The following is a 12,495-nucleotide window of genomic DNA, read 5'->3' as shown; positions in this document are numbered from 1 at the left end:
TTTCCATTTTTCCAAGAAACCTTTTCCTATAGCAGTTGCAAACCTCTTCGTATACCTTGTTTGGTGCTTTTTTATATTTTTTATTCATTTAATTTTTTCTTAAAAAACTGCAACTCCACTGTGTCATTAAGATGAGGAAGAAAACTGCTACTCATAGAGGCACGTTCATTCATAAACTTCCCAAAATTCCTGAAACTTCTCGTGCTCAATCTCATTCTCACACTCACATACATTCTCATACACCATCTCCATCTCCCTCTCTTCCTCACACTGATCCGATGGCTCGCATCAAGATAACAGCTTGTCGTCCCTCCTCTTCTCAAGCAGTCGAACCATCAAGTGCTCCTTCTCGTCTAAGTGCTTCAAAAGGGAAATGACCAGTGACTGAAGAAGAGCCTCGTGACCCTTCAAGACCCAAACCTATGTCTGTTCCTCAATGCTCTCAAAGAGATAAGCCTCAGATCCCTCTTCGTTCAGTAAAAGGACCCTCAAATATTGACTCATTTGTGTTTAAATCTCACTTTTCAAACTCTCACTTTCACTTTAACCCTCTCGTTTTTCCTCTATTATGAACTTTGAGTTTTATAAAGTAGTTGTTGTTCACGGTTCCTTGTGCCCTACCTATCTTGCTGATTTGCATGCTTTAGAAAAGAAAGGTCTTGACTTTGTGAAAAATATAATTTTTCTGAACTGAAATCATCTTTTTAAAATAAAAAAGCCAATCTACCCAGACCTTGTCCATAAATTTTATGCCAACATGACCTATCATGATAAAAATGTTCATTCTTATGTCAAGGGGTGTGAATTAAATCTGAACAGTGAAACTATAAGTGAAGCCCTAGGATATTCGGATGTTGGTGTTAATGCATATGCTTCTGGAAAATGGGATGAAGGTTTAGGTGTTACTTACAAAGAAGCCCTTGCCTCTGTTTGTGAAAATATTTCACTCATTGATGGTCTCACTCCTAACCATAAATCTCTAGGTCCTGTCCGTGCACAACTCTATCGAATTGTAAACCACATCATCCTTCCTCAAAGTGGTTCGTATCAAAGGGTTTTATTTTGTAACACATTGGTGTTGTATTCTATCATTATAAAAGTTAAAACTTCTTTTGCTTATTTGATGATGAGGCATATGTATGACTGCATAAAAAGTGACAAGAATGTGTCACTTTCTTATGACATATTTTTAACTTGTATCTTTGAATTTTTTGGTGTTGACCTGACCAATGAGACACTTGAAAATAGAAACTCTTACTTGAAAGGAATTGGTGCAGTGAAATAACAAAAGAAAGGACCTACCAGAACTGAAAGAGTGGTCCTTCATGATGATGATGAAGATCTTGAAGACATTCCTCTTCCATCTACTACTGGAACATTAACCTCTACTGGACATAAATTTCTTCTGTTTGGAGTTGTTAAGGATGTTCTGTAGAAATTTGTAAATCTGTCCAATTATCTCATCTCCACAAGTCAACAGGAGAGAAAAGTTGCTGTCCGAAATGAAAATGCTTTACGCGAGTCAAGGGATAGAGTAATAGTTCTTTTGATGTATGTAGACAACATTCATGAAGATGACACCATGGCTACTAATCAAGAGGAGCCATTGGACACTGAGGATGAAGGCTCGGATGCATAGGAGTGTCTCATGTTGAAGACTTTTGATTATATTGCACTTAGTTTTATTAAACAATTGGTTTTTAATTATTGCTTTTATTACTTCTGGATGACTGTAACTATTTAACTTAACCTATGCTACTTATTCAGTTATTTTATCTTTAACTAATCCATCTCTTATATGTGTGGACTGGTTTTAATTTTCTCTCTTGATGACAAAAGGGGGAGTAGTATATATTTTGAGATGTTGAGAACCTATGACGTTTGATGTTTTGATGTCTTGATGATTAACTATTTTTATTTTTGCTGATTATTTTGCTAAATTGCTCAGGTTTAATAATCTTTGATTCATGTTGCTAAAACTCTGATAGTATGCCAATGTGACATATGAGTTGTTTGTTGAAAAGATCACATTAAGGGGAAGTATCTTTTATGAAAGAAAAGGGGAGCTGATCACATCTGAAATGGTATCATTAAAGGAAAATCTCTAAACTTGTTCTATTTTAATTCTTTGATTATTACCTCATATATTATGTTTGTCATCAAGGGGGAGATTATTGAGTTTAGAAATCAATAATAACATTTATGGTGATGACAAACATACTTTGGTTAGGTTGATAACCCAAATGTGTTTTTGATAAGTGGTTTAAGTGTTGCAGGCCCAAGTGAATAATCATTAGTGCAGTCCAATATAAAGAGCAAGTAGCCCATTGTATGGAGTCTCGGACAAAAGTATCAAATACAAGCACAAGCCCAATGCCTTCATGAATAGAATAGCTTCTAGTTGATAGTGGTGTTATGATTTGGGTATGACACTAAGAAGGAAGAGAAAATCACTTTTCTCTTGAGCACCAAAGAGGAAGAAAGAAAAAGAAATCTCTGATGGCTTTGTCAAATTAAGATTGAAGCCGAAAGCAAATATTCATGTCAAGAAGAAAAAGGTAAAATGTTTCCATAAACATGCAAGTAAATTACTTATTGATCTCACCTTCCTTTCTGTACAACTATTTCGGGTAACATGACGAAAGTGCAGGTTACTTTAATCTGCTCTGAATCAAAAGCTAATATTAAAACTTGGGGCTAAAGCACTAGATTAATGGTTCTGATTTATCAAACCCATTGAGGATCTATTACCAATGAAGCCGCTGATGTCAATTTACTCGCTGCATTGCTTACCTCTGATTTTAAATCCCTATTTTTGGGGTCTAAGTAAAGAAAAGAAAGTGAAGATCTCAGCTGGTTCAAGAATCAAGGAGATGACTTTGAAAAGCAAGCCCTAGCCTTGGCAACCTCACTCCACACAAAAAGGAAAATCAACTTTAGTTGTGATCAAGGAGAGAGAACCCAAATCAGAGAAGAGAGAAACTAGATTAAGCGTATAGAGTTTGAGCTATTCAACATCATCTCCTTCATGGTTTATCATTGATTATTCTGCTTGTATGTCGTATCTTTTTTTGTTTCTATTCAAAGGAAAAAGGCATATAAGAGAGGCATTAAGAAAAAGCCATTGAGAGAAAATGCTAATAGAGATACTTGGAGAAAAAAGTCAAGATTTATTTCAGATCTCCTTTGATTGTATTTTTGTTTTATATCTTATATCTAAGATATCCCTTGCTAAGTTGGGTGAGCACTTAGTGTATTGAAAGTCTAGGAGGTAACCTAGCCAAGTAAAGCTTATGTTGAAGCTTGGTTTATTTCCTGATAGGATTAGGTTAAATTCTTGGGAATTGGTGTATGTAATACTTGAAAAGATAGTGAAAATTTCACCATTATTGTGGTAGAAACTGGATGTAAGTTACATTGCACAAGACAACTGAACCAGAATACATGGCTGAGTCATCTTCTTCTTTCCTGCTCTGATTCTGTTTTTCACAATTTATGAGACCAAATAAAATTGTCTCCTGCATAATCCATCTCGCAGTCTAAATAGAAGCACATTTTTAATTTCTGGTTTGAGGTATTATTATTCAAGATTAAAAGAAGACCATAGATTCAAACCCCATTCTCTAGGCCATCAAGAAACTTCAAGTGTGTTTAATTAAACTAGTCATTATCAAACCTCATTATTGATGGAGGTAACATTTAAGGTTTTGTATCCTAAAGTACCTTGTTAGGAATTCACAATAGTTCAGTAACTAGAGAAATTATGAAAAGAAAAACTCAACAAATAGCACGATATGTAATACACCCTCTTGAAATGAAAGAAAATACGCACAAATGCTCCCTTAGGGTTTCTACCTAAGGGATGGTGCGAGCTCTCAAATTGCGTCTACCAACCCTCTATTCTTGAACCAAAATTCCTCCCCTGAAGCTGTAACGATGGAGGCTGTTGACAGAGTACAAAGAGGAAACACCCATCAAGGGAGGCCGTCAGACGAAGTTATGAAGGACCAGGTTCTTCTCCAAATGGGATGGTAATGATATATATGACAAACCCGTTGTGAGTGCCAAGACCGTGACTAAGGTTTGATGCTAGTCTCTTATGATGACCTTTTCTTTATGACTAGTTTTATTAGGAATCTTATAATCTGGAACTATCGTAGTGTGGGGGAGGGGGAGTTTGTTCTTGTCTCGATTCCAGTTTTATTATTCTTCTTAAGACTCATATTAGTAGGGATTGTGGCTATAAAATTTGTGACAAAATGAAGTTTGATGGTTGCTTTATTGAGGAGGCTAGAGGGTATTCAAGGGGTATCTGGTGCCTTTGAAATACTGATTATTGGAAAGTTGATCTTCTTGGTCACCACTCTCAGTTTGTTAATATGAAATTGATTGGGAGAAACTCTTTGTCATGGGTTCTTACTACAGTGTATGAGAGTCCCAAAAAAATTAATCGCAGAGGTCTATGGAATAATCTCAAAAACATCAGTAATAATATGGAGCTTCCTTGGTGTGTAATAGAGAATTTTAATGCTTTCTTACATGATCTTGAAAGGAAGGGTAGCTCGGGTCTTAGAAGCCAAGGTGCATGCACTGAATTTCAAGATTGTATGTTTGACCGCGGGCTTACAGATTTGGGCTATGATGGGTGGCCGTTTACTTGGCGTAGAGGGAATTTGGTGGAATGGCTTGACAGGGGCTTAGGCAATATTACTTGGCAGATAAGATTTTCGGATGCCAAGATTAAACACTTATCCATGCTAAAATCTGATAATTCTCCTCTTTGCCTTCAAATTTCCACTATGCCTCCTCCGAATAGGGAGAGAATACCGTTCAAGTTCTTGGCCTCTTGGCTTTTCCATCCTGATTTTAGTAATGTGATAAGTAATAATTGGAGGATGTTTGGTTCCTGGCCTCTTGGCTTTTCCATCCTGATTTTGGTAATGTGATGAGTAATAATTGGAGGATGTCTGGTTCATGGTCTCAATGTATGGCTAATTTTTAAGACTCCCTTAAATCTTAAAATGCTATTGTGTTTGGAAATATTTTCAGAAGAAAAAACAAAATTTTGAGAAGGCTTCAAGGCATTTTTAATAGTTTAAGTATGAATGGTAATTTCTTTTAGGAAGAACTCCAAAAGAATATGTGGAAAGAATTTGAAGAATTGTTGTCCCAAAAAAGATGTTGTTGATCCAAAAATCTAGATGTGATTGGATAGAATATGGTGATTGGAATACAAAATACTTTCATGGCACCCCCATGACAAGAAGAAGGAGGAATAAGGTGGTCTCCTTACAGGATGAAGAAGGTAACTGGGTCTCGGATGGTGAGATTTTTGAGGCTATGGATAACGATTTTTTTACAAAGCTCTATCATGATAATCTCCCAGAGGTGTCGTTTGTTCTCAAAGAGGTGTTTCTGAGGCTTAGTTCATCTGACTTGACCACTTTGGAGGTAACATTACCTGGCAAGAGGTTAAAGAGTCCTTGTTTAGTATGGATTGTCTGAAAATGCATTGGAGAGATAGTATCCAAGCCATCTTCTACCAGAACAAATAGAACATGGTTTGTGTTGATTTGTGCATATTAGTTGATGACATATCTTTGCCAATCCCCATCGAATTAAAGAGATCAATGAGACTTTGATTACCATGATTTCGAAAATGGGACTTGTCAATATTCTCAAGAAGTGGTTCACACTATGAATAATAAAAAAGGTGTGAGAGGATGAATGATTATAAAATTGACTTAGAAAAGACCTATGGCAGGTTGAAATGGAGTTTCATAAAGGATACTCTGAGGTATATTGGGCTACCTTCCGATTTCATCAATCTTGTTAGTCATTGTATCTCCACTGTAATGATGAGGGTTTTGCGGAATGGAGAAGCTTTGTCTGAGTTTGTGCCATCTAGTGAAATTTGACAGGGTACCCTATATTTCCATATATATTTGTTCTATGTATGGAGAGGCTCTCCTAGCTTATTAGTGTCGCAGTTGATCATGGGTTTTGGAAGCCTATTAGGCTCAAGAATAACACACTAGAGCTTTCTCACCTTTGTTTCACTAACGACCTGATCCTCTTTGCCAAGGCTACCATGGAACAGACGGATATTATTGACAAGGTTTTGAATGCTTTTTGTACGAGCTTTGGTTAGAAGGTTAGTAATAAAAAAACCCGCATATTTTTCTCTAAGAATGTGGGACATAATGTGATATGTGAAATCAAAGATTCCTTATATAATTCACTAGAACTGATGATATTAGAAAGTATCTTGGATTCCTCTCTTGCATTCTAGAGTGACTAGTGAGACTTACAGTAGCATTATCAGCAAGATGAATGCCAGACTCAACAATTGAAAAATATCATTCTTATCTCAAGATAGGAGAACTACCTTGGTGAAATCTATCCTATCTTCTATCCCTAATTATTCTATGCAAACTGCTTTACTACATGTTGTCTCTAGTACTAAGATTGATCCTAAATGTAAGAAATTTCTTTGGAATGAGACTGATCAAACTAGGAAAATTCATCTACTGATTTGGAAGGATGTCAGAAAACCCAAGCAATTTGGAGGACTGGCAATCCAATATGCTAAGGAAGTCAACCATGCCTTCATGATGAAAGTAAGTTGGGATATAGAGAAGAAAGACTTTCTTTGTGCTAGAGTTCTCCGCTTTAAATACAACTGCGGGAGTGATATCATCCCCAAAGTGGCTAGGAAGGGGAGTAATTTGAATCTCTGGAGAGGAATTTGCTTGGCCAAGAAGAATGTACAGGATAATATCATTTGGCGCATTAACAATAGGAATCATATCAAATTTTGGTAACATAACTGGGTGTCGAGCTTTGGAAAACTTGCTGATCACGCTCAACAATACCTGAATCTGATACATATTCAAATATTACAGACTTTCTTATGTTTCAGGTGATTGGGATGTGGATAAGCTCAACTTGCTACTTCCGATCGATGCTATCAAGAGGATTCTTGCCATGGCACCCCCATCGTCATGGAGAGAATGTGATCAAGTGGCTTGAAGTTAAACTCAAGACAGAACATTTAGCCTTAAGATAGCCTAACAATCTTTAGTTGACAACAATGATCCCCCTGATCGGGTCTTCAAGTTGGCTTGGCAATGGAGAGGCCTGGAAAGGATTAGGTTTTTCATTTGGTTAGTATCCAATGAGGCTATTCTTACTAGCTGAGAGAGGAGAAAAAGACACTTAGCTGTCTCTACTGCTTGTCTGAGATGCAATGATCATGAGGAATCTACTCTACCTGTCCTTCGAGATTGTTCTTTTGCGAGGCAAGTTTGGCACTACGTTCGACCTCAAGACATAGTTCGAGACTTTGTTAGAGTTAACCTCCATGATTTGTTAATCAAAAACCTGGCTGGGAATCATGTTTGGGTTGTGTTGTTTGGAGTAATGATATCCTCCCTTTGGTACTACCAAAACTGCCCCATCTTTGATGGAAAAAATATCCACCCAACTGTTATGTACACTTTAGTGAGGACATACAGCACAGAGATTCTGAATGCTATGAATTGCAATATTCTTCCTATTAGAGCTTTAAGAGACTCAATTCGACTAATCAAATGGAAACCCCCTACGAAAAGCATGACAAAGTTGAATGTTGATAAGTCGCTCTTTTTCCAAGTTAATAGTGCGGCTTGAAATGGAGTTTTCTAGAACCATTTAGGGAGATATATGATTTGTTTCTCTTGTAATATAGGGAGCTATTTTATTCTTCATACAGAGTTCTGGAGAATTATTAGGGGTTCTAGATTGCTACAACCAATAATTTATAGCATCCTGTGGTGGAGTCTGATTCTTGGTTAGCTATTCATTTTATCTAAAATGGTTGCCCAACTAGTCTCCCGTATAGGTTGCTTTTGAATGAAGTTAAAAACTTGGTAACAAGCCTGCAAAAAGTTGAGTGGTGTCATGTCTTGAGAGAAGCTAATAGTGTTGCGAACTTAATGGCTAAAAAAGAACAATATTTACTTCTTAGAGTTCATCTATTTGATTGCTTCCAACGGACATAGTACATTCTTTGGAAATGAATTTTTCTAGCACATTTAGATTAAGGGGAGATTAGCTTATTTGTTGAGTAGTGTCATACCTTGAGAGAAGCTAATAGTGTTGCGGACCTAATGGCTAAAAAAGGACAATATTTACCTCTTAGAGTTCATCTATTTGATCACCTCCAACGGACATAGTACATTTTTTGGAAATGGATTTTTCTGGCACTTTTAGATTAAGAAGAGATTAGTTGATTTTTTGTGTTTGTTTCCTTTGCTTCGGGTCCTTAACCCTTACTTTCACCAATTTTTTTTGTTTTACCCTTTATTTTATTTTTTTTTTCATAATTTTTATTCTGTTATCATGCTTATTAAACAAAAAATAATGTTTATGAGCATGCAATTAATAAGCATTAATTAATTAGTCTATCTATTTTTATTATATAAAAATTCATACTAACTTTTTTTATATTGAATTTAAATCATGTTTTCTCTTTTAATGATGTCATGTTAACAATTTTGATTATTTGACAAAACTTGAAAATTAACCAATCAATTTTTTTAATAGATTTTCACTACAACAGTGAACAGTCACAACTAATTAAAATTATAACCGCATAATTAATTAATTTATTACATATTATTATTATTCAATAGAAATATAAAGCATTAATTAAATACAATAAACATTCACATTAAAAGGGTCATAATAATAATAATAATATTGATTATAACAAATTTTAATTATAAATATTCAAATTTTATACTACTTGACCTACTTACATATCGTACATATGATTCTTACCATTATTATTTCATTCTCAATAAATTTTCTCTAACTATAATTTCTTTGAATTATTTCTAAACTATAAAGCATCTCAAAATTACACAATTGTTTGACAAGATACTTTCATTTTGTTAAAAATTGGTTAATTAATCTTTTTAATTTTGGACAAAAGAAATCAATCTTCAATCTTTTTTTTTTTTTGGTAATATCAATCTTCAATCTTTATTAAATTGAATTTTATTTATGGACTAAGCCCAAGAAAGGACCCAAATTCTGAAAGCATGTTTATTGGGTGCAACAAAAAGATCATAAAGTAAATGAAAAAGTTTAATCCAAATATTAAATCTTTATAAATGTGTCTAAAACTCAAAAGTATATATTTTAGACATAGAAAAAAGAAAAAAAAGGACGATATCTCAAATTAATTTGGATATTATCAAATTATTTGATACTAAATTATAATGATAAATTAGATTGTAAAAATAAGAGATTAATTTATTTTTCTATTTTACTAAAACTTAATTTATTTAATATTCTAAAGTATTAGAGAGCCATTACAACAGCACATGCATTACTGATTCTAACGACGTTGCCATGTTCCATGACAAAGTGAACAACAATTTTCATGGTTATTAACAAGCCACGCTTCTTCAACATTTTTCAGTTCAAGCTTTGATTTGATGCAGTTGTCGACCCAGAACTCTTTCATGGCATCGTCACGCGCCACGCGAGTCTTATCACTCACCCGAAGGCCCTTTTCTTCTTCTTCTTCTTCTTCTTCTTCTTCTTCTTCTTCTTCTTCTTCTTCTCTCAAATTTGATGCTGGGGTTTCCATGGTTCAGGGAGCTTCCAGAGGAATTGGCCTTGAATTTGTGAGTTCTTTACTCTTTCTACATTCCCCATATTCTCAAAATTTTACCTTTTTATTATCTTACTATTTTGCTCCCTTTATGTTATTGATAATTCTGTTCTTATAATATTGTGTTGCTATTTAAATCATAGTTTTAGTATTACTTGTGAGAATTGGAGTTGTTTTACTTTTAAATCAGTTTCTGTCTTGTACAGGTAAAACAGCTGCTAGAGAAAAATGATAAAGGGCATGTTGTTGCTACTTGCCGAAATCCTGATGCTTCAACAGGTCTTGCCCAGCTCAAAGATAAATTTGCTGATCGTCTAAAACTTTTGCCCTTGGATTTGACTGTTGAAACTTCAATTCAGGTCATACGCATGCATATGGAACATTCCACATATCCATCCTAATCTATTATCAATGCAAAATCATTCAATCTACTTACCTTTCCCCTTAGTCCAACCTTAATGGATTAGGCTGGCATCTGGTATGTGATGGAATTTTCAGTTCCCCTATAAGCCTACTTGCTGACGAAATTATCGAATTCATATCATCTTTTAGGCACTATGGTGGCTCACTTCTAGATCTAACTAATTCCAAAACAGAATAAGTTGCTAAGCTTTGTGTTTCATTCATAATATTTCAGGCATCTGCATCGTCAGTTAGAGAGACATACGGCCATCTAAACCTTCTCATTAATGCGTCTGGCATTCTTTCCATACCTCAAGTATTACAACCAGGTAATGGTTTTTGTTTCATTCTTTGGTATTGGACTTGAAATGGAAGCTTCCTTTTGTAATCTCAGGCAAAAGCTGATTTTATAATACAGAGACATCACTCAACAAATTGGAAAAATCAGCCTTGATGCTTACGTATGAGATTAATGCCGTCGGTCCTATCTTAGTTATTAAGGTAACAAAGACATAGTTACATTTATCTGCATGCAATTACTTTACTAGTGGCTTTGAGAGAGCATCTTTGTTCAAGATCATTGCTATTAACAGAAGTTCAAGATTGATAAGGACCTTTGGAGAACCACACCACAAAAGCTAGCTATTATGTTGGAGAGTTCTGTCCAAGGCCTTAATAGACGATTAAAAGTTTAAAACTCATTCTTGTTCAATGTAATCCAAATTGACATGGATCAAGTAACACCATAGTGTTCTGTGTATCATGGGAGGATTTCTTTTAATAGATTCATCAAGGCCATTTAAGAAATAAGGATTTGAACTATTTTATCCAATGACAGCCATCATTATTTCTGTCTAGTCCTGTATTCTATTTATTTCTTTCCATTATTCAGTTTTATGAACATATATTCTGAAATATGCTATTATTCTTTGAATTTAAAAAATCAGCACATGTGGCCTCTTCTAAAAGTTGGAGGTGGCTTTGGCACTGAAAGAAGTAATGCAGTGGTGGCCAGTTTGAGTGCAAGGGTTGGATCTATTGGGGACAATCATCTTGGTGGTTGGCACTCGTATCGATCTTCAAAGACTGCACTCAATCAATGTAAGACTTATACTTTTTTAATTTTTTTTAAATTCTTAAATGATCATTGTCATGGGATTTTCAATATGATAACTCTCTTAGTCTCATCATGTATGTATGTTAAGATTCTACACAGATGTAGCAGATGAGTTGCTAGTTGTAGTTCTGGTTTTTCAGTGCCCTTAAAGTTGAATTTGAAATGTCCAAAACTGTTTGAATGGCAACCTTGATGAACTTTATATTTCTGTTGGCAGTGACAAAGACGGCTGCGGTTGAATTTGCAAGAAAAAAGGATCCAATTGTCTGCATTTTACTGCATCCCGGCACAGTTGACACCGATCTCTCAAAGCCATTTCAGAAGAATGTTCCGAAAGAGAAGCTCTTCAGCAAAGAGTTCTCAGTGCAAAAGCTGCTAAGCATCATTGACAATGTCAAGAGTAATGACAATGGCAAGTTCTTTGCTTGGGATGGCCAAGAAATTCCTTGGTAACCCATATCAATTTTTTTTTTTAAAGATTTATTTAAGTATAAAATGTAATAATGATACCAGTGACTAGTGTTGAATTCATTGATTCATTGATTATTCCTGAACACATGCTTTTGGTGAATATCAATAACACTCTTCTTGTTTCACAATAGTATAATGCACTTGGTTCATTGTTTCACTACATTAACATTGTTTAATGCTAATTCCGTTATCATTATTTATTAAAAAAAAAACTTCCCTTTGGAGTAACATTTGCTTCGGTTAATTTCTTAATTGAATGAGAGGATAAAACCTTAACATGTCCGGTTATTAAGAATGTTACTTTACTATTCTGAAACAGCTTTATAGCTTTCTCTCCTATAAAATGAAGAAATGGGAACTTAACCATTTCACACAAATCTTGGCATTGAACAAAGATAAGAAACAAATCAAATGGCTACTCTTGTTGCTCCCAAAGATTCTTCTCCAATTGAAGATGCTGACACTATCAAGAGGGCATGCAAAGGTTTCATCATTCTGCAATTCTATTCTTTCAAAATATCAATTGTTGCAAAATACATATAAATCTAATAATTATTACAATGCTTATTTTATTTTGTATAATATATATAGGATTAGGGACTGATGAGAGAGCCCTAATATCCATATTAGCACATCGAAATGAAGCACAAAGAAAACTTCTTAGGCAGGCTTATTTAGATCTTTATCACCAAGATCTTATCCAACAACTTAAATGTGAAGTTTCAGGAAAATTTGAGGTAATACAATCTTACACTTTGTACTAGGAATCATCCTTAAACTTTCTTGCCAAAATTAAAGGTAATGTCGTCTATACTTCTATATCTATATTCTATATAATAAT

At 34.7% G+C, this 12,495-nt stretch overlaps 3 protein-coding genes across 6 annotated transcripts in view; all 3 read left to right on the top strand.

The window, feature by feature from the left end:
- On the top strand, positions 3,760-11,787 carry LOC107630274 (C-factor). 4 transcript variants are annotated; one of them, XM_021118719.1, is made up of 8 exons: positions 3,761-4,081; positions 9,470-9,562; positions 9,602-9,677; positions 9,871-10,023; positions 10,302-10,395; positions 10,485-10,567; positions 11,014-11,167; positions 11,401-11,787. In XM_021118719.1, the coding sequence occupies exons 2-8, from the start codon at positions 9,486-9,488 to the stop codon at positions 11,634-11,636; spliced, it is 873 nt and encodes a 290-aa protein (XP_020974378.1). In that variant the 5' UTR covers positions 3,761-4,081; positions 9,470-9,485; the 3' UTR covers positions 11,637-11,787. The 4 variants fall into 4 exon arrangements, with proteins under 4 accessions (XP_016188859.1, XP_020974378.1, XP_020974377.1 ...); XM_016333373.2 differs by having other exon boundaries at positions 3,760-4,081; positions 9,470-9,677; XM_016333374.2 differs by lacking the exon at positions 3,761-4,081 and having other exon boundaries at positions 9,365-9,562; positions 9,855-10,023.
- Positions 3,937-4,946, top strand: LOC107632930. The gene is made up of 2 exons (XM_016336573.1): positions 3,937-4,011; positions 4,371-4,946. The coding sequence occupies exons 1-2, from the start codon at positions 3,937-3,939 to the stop codon at positions 4,944-4,946; spliced, it is 651 nt and encodes a 216-aa protein (XP_016192059.1).
- Positions 11,885-12,495, top strand: part of LOC107630272 (annexin D8-like) — a 2,986-nt gene continuing 2,375 nt past the window's right edge. The window contains exons 1-2 of the mRNA XM_016333370.2: positions 11,885-12,138; positions 12,246-12,391. Of these exons, the coding sequence (XP_016188856.1) occupies positions 12,066-12,138; positions 12,246-12,391 (219 nt within the window). The 5' untranslated portion in view covers positions 11,885-12,065. The remainder of the gene's footprint in view (positions 12,139-12,245; positions 12,392-12,495) is intronic.

This window comes from Arachis ipaensis, chromosome B03 (assembly GCF_000816755.2).
Source record: "Arachis ipaensis cultivar K30076 chromosome B03, Araip1.1, whole genome shotgun sequence".
Lineage (NCBI taxonomy): Eukaryota > Viridiplantae > Streptophyta > Magnoliopsida > Fabales > Fabaceae > Arachis > Arachis ipaensis.
Note: the sequence above shows the minus strand (reverse complement) of the source record. Positions and strands in the feature narration are given on the sequence as shown.